This window comes from Chlamydotis macqueenii, chromosome 27 (assembly GCF_036417535.1).
Source record: "Chlamydotis macqueenii isolate bChlMac1 chromosome 27, bChlMac1.mat, whole genome shotgun sequence".
NCBI lineage: Eukaryota > Metazoa > Chordata > Aves > Otidiformes > Otididae > Chlamydotis > Chlamydotis macqueenii.
In genome coordinates, this window is record NC_141582.1 from 5027707 (window position 1) to 5044496 (window position 16790).

The following is a 16790-nucleotide window of genomic DNA, read 5'->3' on the forward strand; positions in this document are numbered from 1 at the left end:
GCATCGATCTGCGCTGGAGGTTTGGCCCTTCTTCACCCGCAGCTCAGGCGGTGACGGGGGACGGAGGAAATAATGCAACGTTAAGTGCGACGGGGATTCGTGCCAGGTTAGAAAGCATTGATGGGATGGGGTTTTCTCGTAACAAACAGAAAACACCGACTTTGGTTTAACAACAAGCTGGAGGAGACCTTGCTTCATTGCTTCTCATTGATTTTTTTTTTTTTTTTTTTTTTTGCTTTAATTCATTCAAAACACTTTAATTCACATAACTCTGGACCTGCCTGGAGAAGCTTGCAAAGGCAGGGGAAGGCATTGAAATAGTCTGTGGGAGATTTCCTGGGGTTTTGGGGTAATTTGGTGAGGTTTGGAGGCAGGGAGGGAGTCCCACAGCCTGTCTCCATCCCGATGTTGCTCCCTGGAGCCAACAAAAATTGCAGCCTCAAGCTCACCTCATCTCAAATCACGCTTAGCTCACTGGGAAACCTCTCTAAACCCTCCAAAGGCGGAAAAAAGTGGAAATAAGTGCTGCGTTCAGAGGGTTAATGAGATGCATTTTGCAGAATTTGGTTTATTTTCTGATCTCGCCACGGAATATTCGCTTTTACGTAAAATTCCTCTGCCTTGGCTTTTTCTTGGGAAGCAGATGTCTCTCTCATACTTGGCTCCTGCCTGGATGAGAGCAGAGAAAATGTAATCTGGGGAATAAACGAGGTGACGGCAGGGCAGGGCAGGGAAGCACGGGGGGCACTTGCTTCCCAGCAAAGATGCTGCTCGGTCAGGCTGTTATTTTCCCATGTCAGTGTGTAATTAAAAAATTGAAACCTTATTAGGGTGGTTTTTGTTTTCTTTGGTGGTGAAGGCTTCATCGCACGCATGGGGTGAAGCTATGCAAGGGCTCACGGCCCCGCGGACCCCAGGAAGGGCAGCTCCCCTCTGAGAGAACAGAAATGTCATTTTTTGGGCCCGTTTTTAGTAGAAGAAGGGGTTTTCGGTGTGTTGCACAGAAATCTTTACCTGCACAGTTATTCTGTATTAAACTGCAGGAGAGGAAAGCACAGCTCACGGATGGCATTCCTCCTTTGCTTTTGAAAACCATAAGTTTTCCTGTAAAAAGAAAAAAAAAAAAAAAAAAAAACGACTGTATAAATTTTTAGCCTTTTGCCCAGGATGGAAACAGGCCAGGATGCAAAACTGGCAGGAGCAGGACATCAAATACACACGCTTCCAGAGAATCATCGGTTATGCAACCCGTGACGTGGGGAGGAGAAGCCCCAGCGAGTCCCTAATCCTGGCAACGTAAGGGCACGAACAACATGCCAGGAGAGGAACCATCGAGGGGAAAAAGCAGGCAACCCAAACTTTCCACGCGACATCTCGTGCTGTTTCCAGGAGAGTTGGTTTTTTTGGGTTGTTGGGTTTTTTTTTTTTTTCCCCCAGATATAGCTCTGCTATAAAACCAAGGAGTGCACAGCTAGCATGGGAAAAATAAATCAGTTGATGACTGCTCTCGTAAGTGAGACTCATTGCAGCCACGGAGGAGTTTTTTCCCCCCATGTTGATCACCTTTCCATGTCGCTGATGGTTTTTCACAACGCGATCTACGGGCAGATGTGACTCAGGCAACGGGATCCTGCTGCATCTGCCTGCTGGGGCAGTGGGGGATGATTGAAAGGTGGGTTTGGGGCAGAAAGCAGCAAACAAGGCAAATCTTTTTCTTGTGTTTCAAATACAAAGCTAGATCCTTGAGGAAGCAGATGAGTCGCGGTAAATTAACGTGAATTTTTTTTCTGCAGGGAGCAGCAACTGAATACAAATTACCGGAGGCTGCGCGCACCTTCCTTCTCTTTACTCACAGACAATTGTCTTAAAAAGGCAATAAATGTTCATCCAGCCTGCTACAAGCTGATTAGGAGTATAATAACCTCTGCCGGTGAGCTCGCTGCTATTCCAGGCAGGGACACACGTAAGCTCCTTATGGATGGCAGGGACCCACCTTGGCCGCAGGCTGACGCCTTCCCGGTGATGCGCTGCGTCTTTAGGAGACAACCCGCACGGGACACAGCTCCCAAAAATGTGCCTTCAGCCTTACCCAGGGCTGGTGGCATCACCCAGGTGTGCCAGAAGGTAAAATAACAGCTTTTATTTAAAGAAAAACATAAAAAAACCCAAAAGCTTTTTTTTATTTTGGAATAAGCACTGATGGTGATTTGAAGGGGAAAAAAGAAAAATAAATCACTTTTGGGTATTTGGGATCCCCTGCTGCCACTTGGATTAATTTATGGGAAACGGGAGAAGTAAGTCACGCTCGTTTGTGGAAGATGTTCAATTTGGTTTCAGCCCAGCGCTTGGTTTAAAAATAACTTGTCCCGTGCCTTGGGAGCAGCCGCTGCGGGACACACGGAGTTTGTGCCTCCGGGCTGAACAATCCGCGGCTGTGTCTGGGAGAATGCGCGCGGGGAAGAGCCGTGACCCTTTGCAGAAAGGGCTCCTTATGTCCTTTGGTACCAGCAGATCGCCTGGCTGTCGGACAGACGAGGACAGGCTGGTGTTCGGGCTCTTTCAAAACCCCATGCCCCTCCGTAAAGCTGCAGGAACAAATACTTTCCTAGCGATGTTGTAATCCAGCTTCCCATAAACTTCCCCAAGCAGTGCAATACCCACCAGCTGGCTCCTTCGCAGGAAAAGTTGAATATCTGTAATTTTCTTTTTTTTTTTCCCTCGCAGCAAGGCTCGTAATACATGACTCACCAGGAGGCTTTCCTTTGCCTCTCCCATTTATTTTTAACTCGCAATCCTCTTGGAAGACTTTCCGAGATCCCAGCAGCGGCGTAAGCACGCTGCATGACATAACGTGGCTGCGCTGAGGTCACCTTCTTAAAAATAAACTGGGGCACACCCGGGATGGGCGAAGACGCTCCCATTTCCATCGTTTTTACATCAATCATCCGCGCCAGCCTCGGATCCTGCTTCGGGGAGTCACTCCTATCCCGAAACACGTCAGCTGCGTGCCGAGAGCTTGTAGGAGCGTGCCGAAATCCCAGCTGATGTATTTAAATGTTGTATTCCCCAAGCAGAGACGCGGCATCTTCTTTCGGAGGTGTGATTGGTAGAGGGATAACGCCACGGTCCTTGGGGGTCCCTGTGGATTCCTGACTGGGTTGCACCGGGAAAGAGCCAGGAGAAATCAGTTTTTTCCAGTGGGAAAAGGGGCTGTGGGGTGAAATGGGGAAAGCTGAATGCCAGGATATACAGACAATTGTTTGATTTTTAATTTAAAAAAAAAAAAAAAAAAAGGTCAAGCAATAGAGTGAAACAAGGACCAGGGTGGATAAATACTTAAAAGCATTGTTACATCTTTCTCTCAGCTGTATGTTTTTCTTTTACGCACATAATTTTGGTCCAGGCCTTCGCCTTGTTTATTCACGTGGGAAGGAATCGAGCTTTCGCATCCCGTGACCTGGTTTCTGACTCAAGTGCTCGGCAAGGATGAGATGATTACACCCAACTCACTCACAAAATAGTCGTGCAAATCCTCTTAGCTGAGCCGGTGAGTACGTGTCCATTCCGATTTTCCCCTCTCCCTCCAAATAAAGGGTTCCCAGGGCCAGGGCTGGTTTTATGAGGTTTCATCCTCCCCCCCACCTTTTTTTTGTTTTGTTTGTTTTTTGGTTTTTTTTTTGTAAAACGTGTACCCAGGGGGAAAATCGAGGTTTTAATTTATCAAAAGAGTTTCCCATGTGATATACATCTCTCCATCCGTTTTGGAGCATCTCCCAGCTGGGATGTCGACACAAGACCGCACGTGACTTAGTCCAAAGCTTTTCTTTCCCCTAAAGCAACCAATTAAAGGCTCTTTATGAAGCTTGTGCTGAGGATCAGGCTAATATTATATACCAAAGAGACATTATACACCAAATATTCAGGCATTATATGCCAAATCTGCTCCGTATGTTTAATTCTCTGCCCTTGCATCTAGGAAAGGGAGCTGCTGATGGAGGAAAGCTTTACCAGTGCCCGCGTGGGAGCAAGAACAAGCCAATAATCGCCGTCTGGCACGAGGAAAAGCCCAGGGAGAGGTAAGGCTGCTCCAAAGATGCTCAAGATGCTCAGGCAGAGTTGTCATGGGCACCACGCTCCCTGTAGTCATCTCCATGGCTACCTCAGCGCTGAGTGGAGAGGATGCAAGGGATGCGGGAACGGTGTCGTTAGCTTAAATGCTGCACGCTCTCTCTCAGCTGGTGTAAATAAGTAATGCTTGGGCTCATCCATGAGGTTTATCTCCAGGGAGGATGGCTGGTTTTTAGCTGGAGCTTGAAGGCAGCTGAAATTGCAAATGGTTTTATTTAGGGAAAACTGAGATCCTCAGCATCTCCCCTGAGGTATTTCCGTAGCGGATGCACTGGAGTACAAGTGCATTATGTACTCACATGATGTTCAGGTTTTTTTCACTCATCCTTAGACAACGAGGTCGAAAAACCCAGACAATATTCCTGCTTCTGACCCAAGATTACACGATGGGAATGGCTGCCTTAAGGCAGCTGAGTTTTGACAAGGGTGTGGAGAAGGAAGCATTTTGAAATTAGTTTTTTCCCTCAGCTAGCAATATTTTTTTGTAAACAACAGCAAAGATCATGCACATTAGGAACACCTAGTGAATACAGGCTGGAGCTGAGATGCGCTAGCTTTAGCGGCTGAGTGAAGATGCCAGAGCTGACAATTCCCATAAAGGATTTCTCCTTAATTTGATCTCCTTAACTTTTCCAAAGCAACTCCCAACGCGGTGCGAACGCCTCAGCTCACAGCTTGCATGGAAGAAAGCTGAGACAATAGAAGTCATGTTAAATCTGTGCAGAGGGCTTGAATGACAAAGGAAGAAGGCCAAAGGCTTTTCAGGGCTTGGGGTTGCCATGATCTCTGTGCTACAAAGAGAAAAAAAAAAAAACCAACAGAGATTTTAAGCACAGGCTGCAAAGCATTTTATCTAGTGATGCTTCAAGAGAATGGAGGAAAAGTTTATAAGATGACGAACATAAACCTTGCTATGAGCTTGAGCTCACGTGCGGGAGCAGCACTGGAGGACAAACCCCAGCTTGGGCAACAGCATTTTGCTTCAGTGATGGGCAAAGAGTTTGTGGGTTGTTTTTTTTTCTCTCTACAATTATCCCTAAAGCTGCATCTGGTTGAACTGCACAACTCTAATGTCTCCTTTTCCCAGCGGCTCTGGCGACCTTGGCCCCCAGCTTGTTTCTCAGCAAGCCTAGCGAGGCTCTGGGGAAGGAATAACGATCGAAGTACAGAAACTGGAGGAAATTAGTTTTGCATTTACGGTGGCAGGTCAAGACCGGCTGTTTATCCTGATCCTGGGCAGGGATTGAACAAATTGTTCACATCGAGCTCCGTGCAAGGAGGCTTCCTACAAGCAAAGCCTCATTCACAGCCATTAAATAGAGCAAATAATAATCAGCACCAAAAATAAAACACTGTTGTTTGGTTTTTTTTTTTCCCCAGGGTGTTTTCTTGTCCATATTCTAGCCTGAAACATCTGTGCTGTCCAAAATATTTTTCTGGTCTCAATAATCCAAGGAGCTTGTCATGTTAAAAATAAAGCCTCTAGGCCTTGATTTCTCACAAAGCTTAGCCTGTTTGGGGAAAAAAAAAAAAAAAAAAAAGGAAAGTTTGACATAATTACATCAACTCCTTGGCTAAATTAAATGAAATAAAGCTGAGAATTGGGATCTTATTGCTCCCGCACTAATCGCTGGAGCTGTCCTGCCCAAGCAGCTTTAAAATGAACATTCTGGGGACTGGGATGGGAATGAAGTTTTGAACAACTCTTCATGGCAGCTGTTTTGTATCTCAGCTTTCTCAGCTGTTTTCAGGAGATGATGAGAAAAGCAGATGGAGGAGGTCAAGGATCCTGTCTCTGGAGAGAAAGGAGATTGGCGTCCCTTGAAGAATGGGGCTGTGGAAAAAAAAAAAAGGGGAAATGAAATAACAATGGTAAACCTGGATACTATTTTAATTCCAGAAACAGGCTGATTCTGGAAGAATTGGCTGCAAAGGCTTTTCCTGTATTTCTCCTTAGTTCCGGGAATAGAGCGAGCGATTTATATCCTGAAATAGGTGTTGGTGGGGAACCACACCTGGGCCGAGCAGAGCTCTCGGCTCACTGCAGCAAACCCAGCCCAGCAAGGGAGAGCCGACAGCACTGCTGCCCTCCAGCCCTTTGAATTATTGATCTTATATAGATTAATTATAGGCACTTCTCGGGGTCAGCAGGCAGAGCATGAGGAAGTTTTGCTGGGTGAGGTGTCGCAGGAGTTGGATTTCAAGGGAGGAGGATTTGAGAAGGGAAGGGGTTTAATCAACACAAGTTTAGTTGAGTCCGTATAAGTGCACAAAACACAGATCCCAGATAAACTGAGACAGGAAAAAAAAAACAAACCTCTGGTGGAGGAGAGACTCACTTTTTGTGAAAAAACCCCACCACATCCGGGAGAAGGAAATTTCAGTCTTTAATTTATCATATAAGTAATTAAGCAAAGAGAAGTTGTGTTGGCCTACGCGAGAGGGTACCTTTGGGGAGGGATTTGAGGTTAATCACAAAAAATGACCTTCCTTTGGGTCAGAAATCATTATCCAGCTATGTTTGGTTTTTTGTTTTTTGGTTTTTTTTTTCTAAATAATGTGCCCTCCAGTTGGTTTAGGACAATTTTCTGGATTATTTGTTGGTGATTTACTATTAACTCAGAGATGCAACTGCTCACATTCTTAATCCATTTGCCTCCCAGGCTGGGAACGGAGATATGGCACTGGCGACCACACATATTTATAATATGCATCTATTTTGGGCTGAATTCCTCTGTTATTTGTTGCTTATCTGTTATTTATTGTGACTCAGCTACAAGAAATAACTTTAGGAAGCAAAGCTAGCTGAAATCAGCTCATTGGTTGCAAATCTGTATAATTTTTCAATCAATGGATCAGCGAAACAAACACTGCATTTGTAATTTACCATTTAAAGCAGATTATGCTCTTCCGCACGACATAGTGGGTATTATTTTATTTAAAATGTAGTACTAGTGTTAAGAGGGGCTTATAAAAATGAGGCAGCCCTTTCCATTTTCATTATCGCAGAATTTCATGATTGTAAGCCTTCAAAATACACCCAGCTGGGAGCAGAAGGGTCTTGGGCATATTTTCAGATTGAATCCCTGGTACCATTACTTCTCCCCAGCACCAACCTTCCTCTGACTATAAAATACTACATTTTTAAAGCTGATTTTTGCAGATGACACCACTGGATAGTTTCCAGATGGGCTGGGGACATCCCTGGGTGCGGAGGTTCCTGCAGAAATCCTCATTGGGGCTTCAACTCCCCAAATCCCGTTTGGAAAGAGCCTTTGCAGTGCTGACCTCTGCAGGCAAATAGTGCATAAAACCAGCTGACTCTAGGCAGCAATAACCTAAATAATGCATAAACCAGGTGTTTTCTGCATTATTGCTGGCTGCGGGTAGCAATAGCCTTTTAATAATGCATAAAAATGGGGCACTTCTCTGTTGGTTAGCAAACAGAGCATTTTGGTGAGGGAAATACTGGGAAACCCTCTTTTGCTGAGGCTGATTGCTAACTCCTGTATAGATGTTGTAAATAATTTGCTGTTTGGACAAAGCGTGTTGAAATCAGGGGATGAAGGATATGAAGGAAAAGCAGGCGTCTCACACCGTAAAGACATCGATGCTACGAACTGGGAGTCAAAGGCCCTGCCTGGGCCTCCTTGGGCGGGGGAAGACCCTGAAATTACCCTCCCTGCTTAACCTGCAGCTTTGCCCCTGAGACCCCACCTCTAATTACACACTAATTAACAGCACCCTAAGCCCTGTGGTGGAGCAGGGTTTCCTGGGCTGGGTGTTGGCTGGAGATGGGGGTCCCGCGGGCCCAAGCCCAGGAGCTGGGCCCTGGCCCAGCCACCTCCTCCTCAGGGAGGAGCTCCCCCAGCCCCCGGAGCTCCCCGGGCCGCGTCCTCCCCTCACCCTCGGTGGGCCTGGCGCCCACCCGGCCCCGGCAGCCCCTCAGCCGCCACGCCGGGGCTTCCCCCGGTTCCATAGGCCCTCCAGCCCCGGCCTCCCCTCACCCTTGCTGGGCCTCGGGCCCGCCCGGCCCCGGGGCCTTTCCCCGGCGCCTCCCAGCGCCGGCCCAGCCCCGGAACCCCTCGGGCCTGCCCGGCCCCGGGCCTCGCCCCGACCCCGGTGCTTTCCAGGCCGCCTGCGGGAGCGGGTGTGCCCAGCCAGGCCTGCTCCCCCTCAGGGCTGCCACCCACCCCTCGGGCCTGAGGGGTTTCTGGTGGAAAGCGGGGGAGATGGTGGCTGCGAAACGAAACAGGCGGTGACGGGTTTGGCTGGAGAGGACTTTAATGCCCCCCTGCCCGGGGGTCCCGGGTGTGGGGAAGCATCGTGGGGCAGCAGGCGGGCATCCTTCCCTGGGGGGTCCGCAAGGGGCACGCCAGTGGTTATCGAGAGCTGTGGGGACCCTTCCCCTGCACCCTGCATCAGCCGGGCTCCGGGAGCGTCCCTGACGGGTGCTCGGACCTCGAAGGTAGCCGAGGAAGAGATGTCGGAGGGACCCAGAGCCCCACGGCATGTGGACATGAGTGCCCCATGCCTGGGAAGGATGCTCAGACCCTGAAGGGCACCGAGGAAGAGACGTCAGAGGGACCTCGAGCCCTACAGAGTGTGGAGACGTGTGCCCCACACCCAGGAAGGATGCTCAGACGCCGAAGGACACCAAGGAAGAGATGTCGGAGGGACCTGCAGCCTGCAGCACTTAGGCACGAGTTTGGCAGGAGCCTCTGGGGTGCAGGGCACGCCAACGTACCCGTCAGACCCCCATCCTAGAGCTTGAGCGCCGTGACACGGGGGATGTGGAAGGGACAGGTCTCCTCTGACCCTGTGGAGCTGCAGAAGAAGGAAAAAACATCAAAGGGTCAAGGAGGAGCCCACATCTCCCTTCCCTGCATCCTCCCACCCTGGCAGCCCACCGGCCCACCCCATGCCTGCTGCTTACATGAGCCGGTTGCGGATGGGGCGGAAGTGTTTGGTGAGCCTAACGGCGAAGATGATGTTGGGGATGAGAAAGAAGGTGCAGCATCCCAGGCTGAACCAGAAAGCGTTCTGCAAGGAGAGAGAATGAGGGTCTCTGCCGAGCTGTGCAGGCAGAGGCAGCCCCCAGCATCTGGAGGGGCTTGGGGAGCCTTGCAGTGCCTGGCCCCAATAGTGTGGGGGTGTTGGGGCTGCTGTTGGCCCCAGTTGCCCCAAATTCATGCTGGTTGGTGGTGGGATGCTGCACCACGCAGGTCCCCACCGGACCCCTGCGGAGGGATGGGGATGGGATCCTTACCCAGGGGTCGGCGATGCGATCACACAGAATCACCCGCCCATTGTCCAGGGCCGTGGCAAGTGGCTGGCATGAAGCCACATCCTCCCTCAGCTGGAACAAGAAGCGGAGACAAGGTGTAAACTCACTCCTGCCTCGGGTGGGGGGATGCATTGTGCTGCCTTGGCTCGGGGCTTGTATGGAGGCTCCCGGCCCCAGAGAATCCCTCTGCGGCGAGGATGAGTACCTACCGTCTGCCCAACCCAGTTCAGGTATTGCGCGAAGTACCGCAGCTCCTTCCTCGTGAAGCAGCCGATCTCCTGGGCAGAGGGAAGGCAGCATGGAGGGCGAGCGCCGTGCTTCCCAGCCTGGCTCCAGCCCCACTCCAACCAGCTCCAGGCTAACGTCAGGCTTGGAAACGAGGGCTGCAGGCTTCAGGTGCCCCTACCCCTCTTGCAGCGCCCTGTTCTCACTCTTTCATTCTGGCTGTGGGGAATTTTTTACCCCCTGAGGGCTAAGCCAGCCCCTGCTTACCTGCCGGAGAATCTGCTGGGCTTGCACAGGCAGCCGGGCTTCCACTGAGGCCGTGGTGGCCAGCGTCCTCTTCACCCGCTCCTGGGGAAGCACGGGGAGGGGGCAGAGCATGCTTAGAGCACCGAGCAGCACGACGGGTGCCCCGGGGGTGCCGGGAGTGCAGTGCCACACGGGTGCCGAGCTTTGAACTGGGTCTGGTTGCCAGAGGCAGGGAAAGGGGGACATGCCCGCAGCAGAGGGGAAAGGGGGACCTGCCCGCAGCAGAGAAGCCCCCTGGCAGGGAGCCCCCTGGCAAGATGAAACGCCGTGGGACGGCTCTGCCCAGGTCGCTGAAATGTCCTGAGTGCTGCAGGGGGATTTTCGATTTACAGCAGCAAATCTGAGCACTAAAGGAGACGGATCCTCCCCAGATGGCATTTTTCCTGGCTCTCCCATCACCCTCTTACTGGCTTTTTGGGTTCCTGGCAGGCGGGACCCGTATGGCACCACATATTTTTCGGAGCTGGAAGAAACCTTGCAAGTACCTGGAGGTGCGGCGCCAAGCGGGAGAGGAACTGGATGCTTTCCCCCAGCTTTGCCTGCAGGACAGGGAGGTGAGAAGCTTGAAAATCCCCGTCCCCCATTTCTCGGGGACACTACCGAGCAAACGCCGGCAGCATGGCAAGCCACCAGCCCGGCACAGACTCACCACCAAAGCCTCCTGTGATTGTACCGTGGAGTTCTGCATCTGCCACAGGGCCTGGGCCTCAGCGGCCAGCCGCCCCGCCACTGTGCCGTTCCTCTGCAGGGGGACAGCGGGGTGACGATATTTCTGTGGGCGCGCGGGCGGCCTCCGTCACCCACCCCACCCCTTCACGCTCACCTGCATTTTCTGCAGCCCCTCGAGGCTCCTCGCCAAGCCAGGGAGGCTGGTCTGCACCACGGGGTTTTTCATCTGGGGGAAAATGGAGTTGGCGGCTGCCTGAAATCCGACGCTGGAAGCTGGCCCCGACGCGGCTGGGCTGATCCTGCCCACCGCAGCAGCGACCAGCTCCTGGCAGGCATCCCCTCACCTCCTCCTGGAAGCGCCTGTAATCCACCTCGTCCACGCCGCTGCGGGCGAATGTCTCCAGGTCCTGCCTGCCCTCGCTGCGGAGGAGCCGCACATCGCCCAGGCGCGCCGTAAAATCGCCCAGGCGTTTTTGGAAGTCGGCCGTGTACTGCGGGGGTGAGATGCCGGCGATACTACAGGGCTGGGGCCAGGCACCGCCATTCCAGTAACCCCAGTAAAGTTCATGAATCCTCGCACCATTACCAGAAGCTCTGGCTGCAGCCAGCCCTCACCTTGGGGGTTTTTAGATGCTCATCCAGGTCGTAGGACCTGTCGAGCTGCAGCACCTCCCACAGCCCTGCGCCGCTCTTGCACTCCCTGGAAGGCAAAGGGACGTTGGTGGCGTGACCCCAAATTAGCCCTGCGATGTGCGAGGGTAGAGGTGGGCTCCCGCGGCACCCACCGGTACGTGGCGCTGAGGTTGGAGTCCCTCCTCAGGTTGAGCTGGCGGGTGAGGTTCATGGATGGAGGCAGGTTCCCAGGGGTGTCGATGAACTGGGCCAAACGGGAGGAAAAAGAGGGTCAGGGTCAAGCACAGGTAATGATTTTGGGGGTGCTCTGCCCTCACAGGTGCATCCTGGGGTAACCCATCCCAGCCAGCGCTAATCTTGCTTTGATTTCTACAATCCCAATTGCTGAGCCTTGCCGGGCGGCGTTCGGAGAGAGGGCAGCGGAAAACGCCCATGCAGGACCCGCCTGCGTGTGTGTGGCTGCTGGACGAGCCCTGGTCCCGTTCTCAACCCTGTTCCCAGCCCGTCACAGCGAGCCGCCGACCCGAGCACCCCAGAGGTCCCCAAGAGCCGGAGGACAGGGATCCTGCAGCTAGGAGTGTTGTCACCTCGAGCGGATTAACAGCACAAGGGCAATTCCCACTGCTGCTGCGAATCCAAGGACCTAATCCTGAGCTTAATCTTCTGGTTTAGGATGGAGCTTTTCCAGAAAGGTTTAGGGGAGGATGTGGAACGTTTGGAGGCATTTCGGTGCACGCAAGCAGAGATTTATGGGGCTATCGATGGGTGGATGCCTGGCTACCCACCTTATAAATCTCCTGATTGACCCAGTTCCTGCAAACCAGTGTCTGGATGTTGCCCCCAACCACGAAGGTGGCGAAAACCAGGAGGATGAGGAGCCAGGAGAACAGGAAAGCCAGGCCCACGCCGCTGAAAAAGAGGGAGAGGAGGTGTCGCCAGTGGCTTTGCAGACCCAAGTGGGCAGAGAGGCTTGTGGAGACGTGCCCGGCCAGCTGCAGCCCCGCGGCTCCCTCTCGCGCCCGGGCACGCCAGCCTGCCTGGGAACGGCCCGCGGGAGTGGGGTGTGCCAGGCAGCGGGGCTGGGGTGCAGGAGCTGCCGGCTCCCAGGGAGGAGCAGCTTCTCCCAAACCCGCCGGCGCAGGCGGCGGCTTCAAAAGCATTTCCACTCGGCTGACTCCCAGTTCCTCCCTCGGCTTTGCCCCTCTGGTTTTGGGGTGATGTGAGATGGCAACAGCCCCCTCCAGCACCCAGAGAGATGCTTACACCAGAAGAAACTTGGCTCCGGCTTCTCCTCGGCACTCGTAATCACTCGGGTCCTCCCGCTTGGAGAGCCCGTACGCCCCCAGGGCCATCCCTGTCACGTTGCAGGCGAGGATGAGGAGGATGATGGAGCACAGCACCGTGCCCGCGATCCACCTGGAGGGAAGAGCAGCAGGGCATGGCCTCCAGATACGGGGCTGATGCCCCAGCTGGGGTTCGAGGGGGTCTCAGCACCCGTTTCTGCCTCACCCCCTGCACCCCTTCATGCTCCCCGGTGTCACCTGTAGCGCTCGAAGCGCTCCACCTCCCGGAGGTATGGCTGGCTCCGGTCCTCCGCCTTCACCAGGGCTTCGCTGACGGGCCGGGTGTAGTCAGGGAGGGGAAAGCTGTCGGCGATGGACTGCACCTTTTCCGTCACGTGAGCCATCTCGTCCCGCAGATCTGCGGGGTCAAGGCCATGCTGGAGGGGCAAATGGTCCCCGCGTCCTACCCTATGTCCCCAATTTGGAATTTGCCCCATGGAGGGTGTCCCCGCTTGGTCCAGCTGTCCTACTCACCCTGGATGACCTGCGCCATCCTCTCCACTGCCAGCTCCGGGATGGAGTTGAAGGTGCCATTGCCCTGTGAGGAAAGATGAGGTGCTGAGTGGCTCAGCTGGGGCGACCTGCAGGCACCAGACCCCCCTGCTTCACCCTGAGCCCCCCAACCTGGCGAATCATCTCCGCAAAGTCACTTCGGGGCAGACCAGCCAACGCCTTCAAAACTTTCTCCACGGACGGCACCTTGGGGTGGAAGAAGCAACCCATGAGCCGCGACGCTGCCGACGATGTGGTGGTGACGGTGGGGGCCCAGCACCCCGTCCCACCTTGCCATAGTCAGCACCCAGCTCCAGGCGCTGTGCCCTGCCCAGGACGCTGGCGCAGGACGTGCAGCGCGGGTCGTCCAGCAGCGCGACCACGCGCCGACGCCGGTCCCGCAGCACCGGCTCCAGGTCAGCGTGCGCTGATGCCAGCGCCCGCGCTGTCTTGTCGAGAATCTGTAAATGGTGCAGCGAGGTCTGTAGGTCTTAAAGAGAAAGCCCAGGGCTAGTTCACGCTGCTCTGCTCGGCCGCCCCGCGTCTCCGCCAAGGCTTTGGCACCGGCACCGGCCCCGGGGAGAACTGCGCTCGGCCGTACCTCCAGCCCTGTCCTGCAAATCCGCCAGCGCCGCGTAGGTCATCGCCTTCAGCTGCGTGTGGATGGAGAGCCCCACGCTCCAGCTGAGCCCTGCAAGGCGTCGGGCAACCCGTCAGCGTCTCATCCCGGTGGGAAGCTCGGGACCGTACCCGCCGGTGCTCGGTGCGGTGCTTACCACCCAGGTCGGAGATGATCTGCTGTCGAGGCACCTCAAACTGGTCTACCACCATCTGCACCCCCTGCCACAAGAGAGGAGCCGGTCGGCCGGGCGTAGCAGCCGCCGGGAGGGGAGGAAGCCCCACGTTGCCATTCAAAATCCATTTTTAATGCAGCCGCGCCACCTCCTCTCACCTCCCAGACTGCTCCGGGAGGGAAAGGCGGCCACCCTTGGGCTGCACCCTGCTCCAGAGGCCGCTCCGGGACCCACCTGGGGGACGTTGGCGATGTGCTGCCGCAGGGTGCGCAGGGTGGTGGGCACGGCCCCCAGCCCCGGCTCCATCTGCCCCTTCACGCGCTGACTGGTGACGAAGGCGCAGACGACGCTGATCCTGCCGGGGACGAGCAGGCGGTGACGGGGCTGCCGGCAGAGCCTCCCAGCCCTGTCCCACTTGGGACACGGTTTCCCCCGGCCCGGGACAAGGGGACTGATTCGGGGGACTCACAGGATGACGAGGGAGGTGAGGGACAGGCAGACCAGCAGGCAGTGGCGGCGGCAGCCCAACGAGCGCCGGTGGGCGCGCAGGCGTCCCCCGCACCGCCGGCGGCTCCGGCAGTAGCAGAAGCACATCCCGGCCACTGGCACGGCCACGGTGAAGAGCAGAGCCACCGCGGCGCAGACGACGTAGCCCAGCTCATACTGCACCACCTACGTCATGGCAGAGTATGGTCAGCACCGGGGCACCCAGCTTTTGGGGTGCTCCCAGTGCCCCGTCCCGGGTGGGTGTCGTCCCCCGCCCCACACCTTGGCTCACCTGCGATGTTCGCACCGAGCCAGGGTCGTTCAGGGCCGCCCTGAGCAGCTCTGCAAAAGAAACCGCGGCACCGGTGAAAGCGGTCCCGCTCGGTGCACCCCCAGCCCTCCCCGGGCAGCAGGGCTGGGACACGGCAGCGTCTCCCTCCGTGAAGCGGCTCAGGTCCCCCCGGAGCAGCTCCGGACACAGGGATGGCAGCCGGGAAAAGCCCGATCATCCCGGCACCCGCGGTGGTGGGGTCCCGGCTCAGGGCTCACCTGTGGGCAGGGGGTTTTGCTGGATGAGATCCAGGCAGCGGCGGATGAGGCCGTAGAGCGGATCGAGCGAGCTGGGTACCCGGTGCAGCGCTGGCACCCGAATCTCAGCGTGCGTGTCGGTGAAACGCAGGACGCCCCCAGGGCTGGCGTGGTGGCATTGATGGGCGCTGGCCGGACGAAGCAGCGCCCAAGCCAGCAGCAACCCGGCCGCCTGCATGGCTTTGGCGGCGAGGAGAGAGCCGGGGGGGTTCCGTCAGCCTGCGAGCGGGCGGAGGGGCATGCCCGGGCCCGGATGGCTCTCTCCGGCTCGGCTCGCTGCTCCGGGAAACCTGCCTGACGGGTCGGCCTCCGTCGCGCAAAGCCCAGACGCTGCCGTGGCTTGTTCCCCCGCCGGGCTCCCCGGGGCGCCTGGGCTTGGTGGGGCTGCGCGGAGGCGTCTCCCAAACCATCCCAGGCCTGTTTCGCAACCCCCGCTGTCCCTGAGTCACCACCGCGGGGTCCCCGTGGTCAAGGCCGTTCCCCAAAACGGACAGCGAAGCCCCTCTGGGGTTTTGGGGAGAAGGCCAGGCGGCGGTAAACCCCCTGTCTGAGCACGAGGGTGCTCGTCCTCACCTTGGAAGGGGGGATCTGGGATTTGGGCATCGCTCGGGACAGCGGAAAAGCCTTTGCAGGTGGATCCACATCTGCAGACGGGGTCCCCGCGGGGGCGAGGTGGCCCTTTGCAAAAACGTCCCAAGATCCGGGGTAGCAACGGGCTGGGAAGGAGAAGGGAAAATGGGGGACACACACGGAGGGGGATGGTGAACCCCAGCCGGCGATGCCTGCCCACAGGCCAGGTGTGAGATGAGTTTTCCGGGCTCAGCCGGTCCCTGCCTCACCCCCCCGGAGGCGACCGTGGCTCCTTCCCGAGGCCGGATCCTGCTTGCTGACATGGGCTGAGCGCTAATTACAGGGTTGGCTGGAAACGAGGGAGGTTCAACCTGATTTCCCCGGCGTGGGGGGGAAGCAGCCCCCGTGTGCCCAAACGGCCGCGGGGCACCCCGAGAGCCGGGCCCCCTCCTCGGCCGGGCCAGTCGAGCCAGCCCTTCCCTGCCGCTGGCTCTCCCGATGCCTCCGTCCTCCCGGCGTTGACGCTAATCCGTGTGGTTTTCCTCCCTCCGGAAAAAGGGAATGTTTTCCCAGCTGGAGACGCTGGCAGCAGCTTTCCAGGCTGGGCGCGAGGGTGCTACTCCCCACCACCCTTTTGGGAATGAGGTGCCGCAGACTGGAAAATCCTGCCCCGGCCTGGCCGAGTCCCCATCCCGGGACAAAATTCCCAGGGCCAGGAAAGCGTGGGGTCCAAAGAGCCACCACGTGCACAGTGCATGTGCGTGTCTACGTGGCTGCGCATGGCAAAGGAGCCCCAGCTGCCCGCGCCGGTACTGGGGCGGTGACGGCAGTGCTGGTGACGGTTTCCCAGCCCCGTAATGGTTTTCCAGCCCCATAATGGTTTTCTATCCCCGCGATGATTTCCCATGCCAACAATTTTCCATCCCAACGATGACATTTTTTGGGAGGGGAGGTGATTTCCGTACCCACCAGCACCAGTGACCCTGCGGTGCCGACACGTGTGCTGCCCCAGTGGGGGGGATTTGGGGTAATTTGGGGTAATTTGGGGCTTTGTCCTTTCTCTCTCTGCCCCTGAGGCCCAACTGCGGTTGAACCGGCCTAGTCCTGTGACCATGGGCTGGCCGTTTTGGGAGGGGGTTCCCGGGTGGGGGTTGCACCTACTGGGATGGGGGATGCTGGTACTGGGGATAATGGTACTGGGGACGGCAGTACCAGGGTGGGGTAGAGATGCGGGGACCAAGGATGTTGGTATCGGGATCGGGTAGGGGT

General features: G+C 56.0%; 1 protein-coding gene across 1 annotated transcript; it reads right to left on the reverse strand.

Moving 5' to 3' along the window:
• Positions 1 to 8415: 8415 nt before the first annotated feature.
• PROM2 (prominin 2) lies at positions 8416 to 15129 on the reverse strand. The gene is made up of 23 exons (XM_086767885.1): positions 14913 to 15129; positions 14656 to 14705; positions 14347 to 14549; positions 14112 to 14232; positions 13860 to 13923; positions 13685 to 13774; positions 13374 to 13573; positions 13216 to 13290; positions 13066 to 13129; positions 12790 to 12949; positions 12512 to 12664; positions 12034 to 12157; positions 11401 to 11492; positions 11231 to 11315; positions 10960 to 11106; positions 10770 to 10841; positions 10596 to 10688; positions 10432 to 10485; positions 9908 to 9988; positions 9625 to 9693; positions 9398 to 9487; positions 9065 to 9171; positions 8416 to 8955 (listed from the first exon to the last, which is right to left on the reverse strand). Exons 1-23 carry the CDS (start codon positions 15127 to 15129, stop codon positions 8892 to 8894), a joined length of 2475 nt encoding a protein of 824 aa, XP_086624011.1. The 3' UTR covers positions 8416 to 8891.
• Positions 15130 to 16790: the final 1661 nt, after the last annotated feature.

Coding starts and splice junctions, on each gene's coding strand:
- PROM2 (XM_086767885.1), bottom strand. CDS start 15,129: ATGCAGGCGGCCGGGTTGCTGCTGGCTTGGGCGCTGCTTCGTCCGGCC. Junction 13,775..13,859: donor GATCATCTCCGACCTGGGTG/GTAAGCACCGCA, acceptor GACGCCTTGCAG/GGCTCAGCTGGAGCGTGGGG. Junction 13,574..13,684: donor TTTGCAGGACAGGGCTGGAG/GTACGGCCGAGC, acceptor TTTCTCTTTAAG/ACCTACAGACCTCGCTGCAC.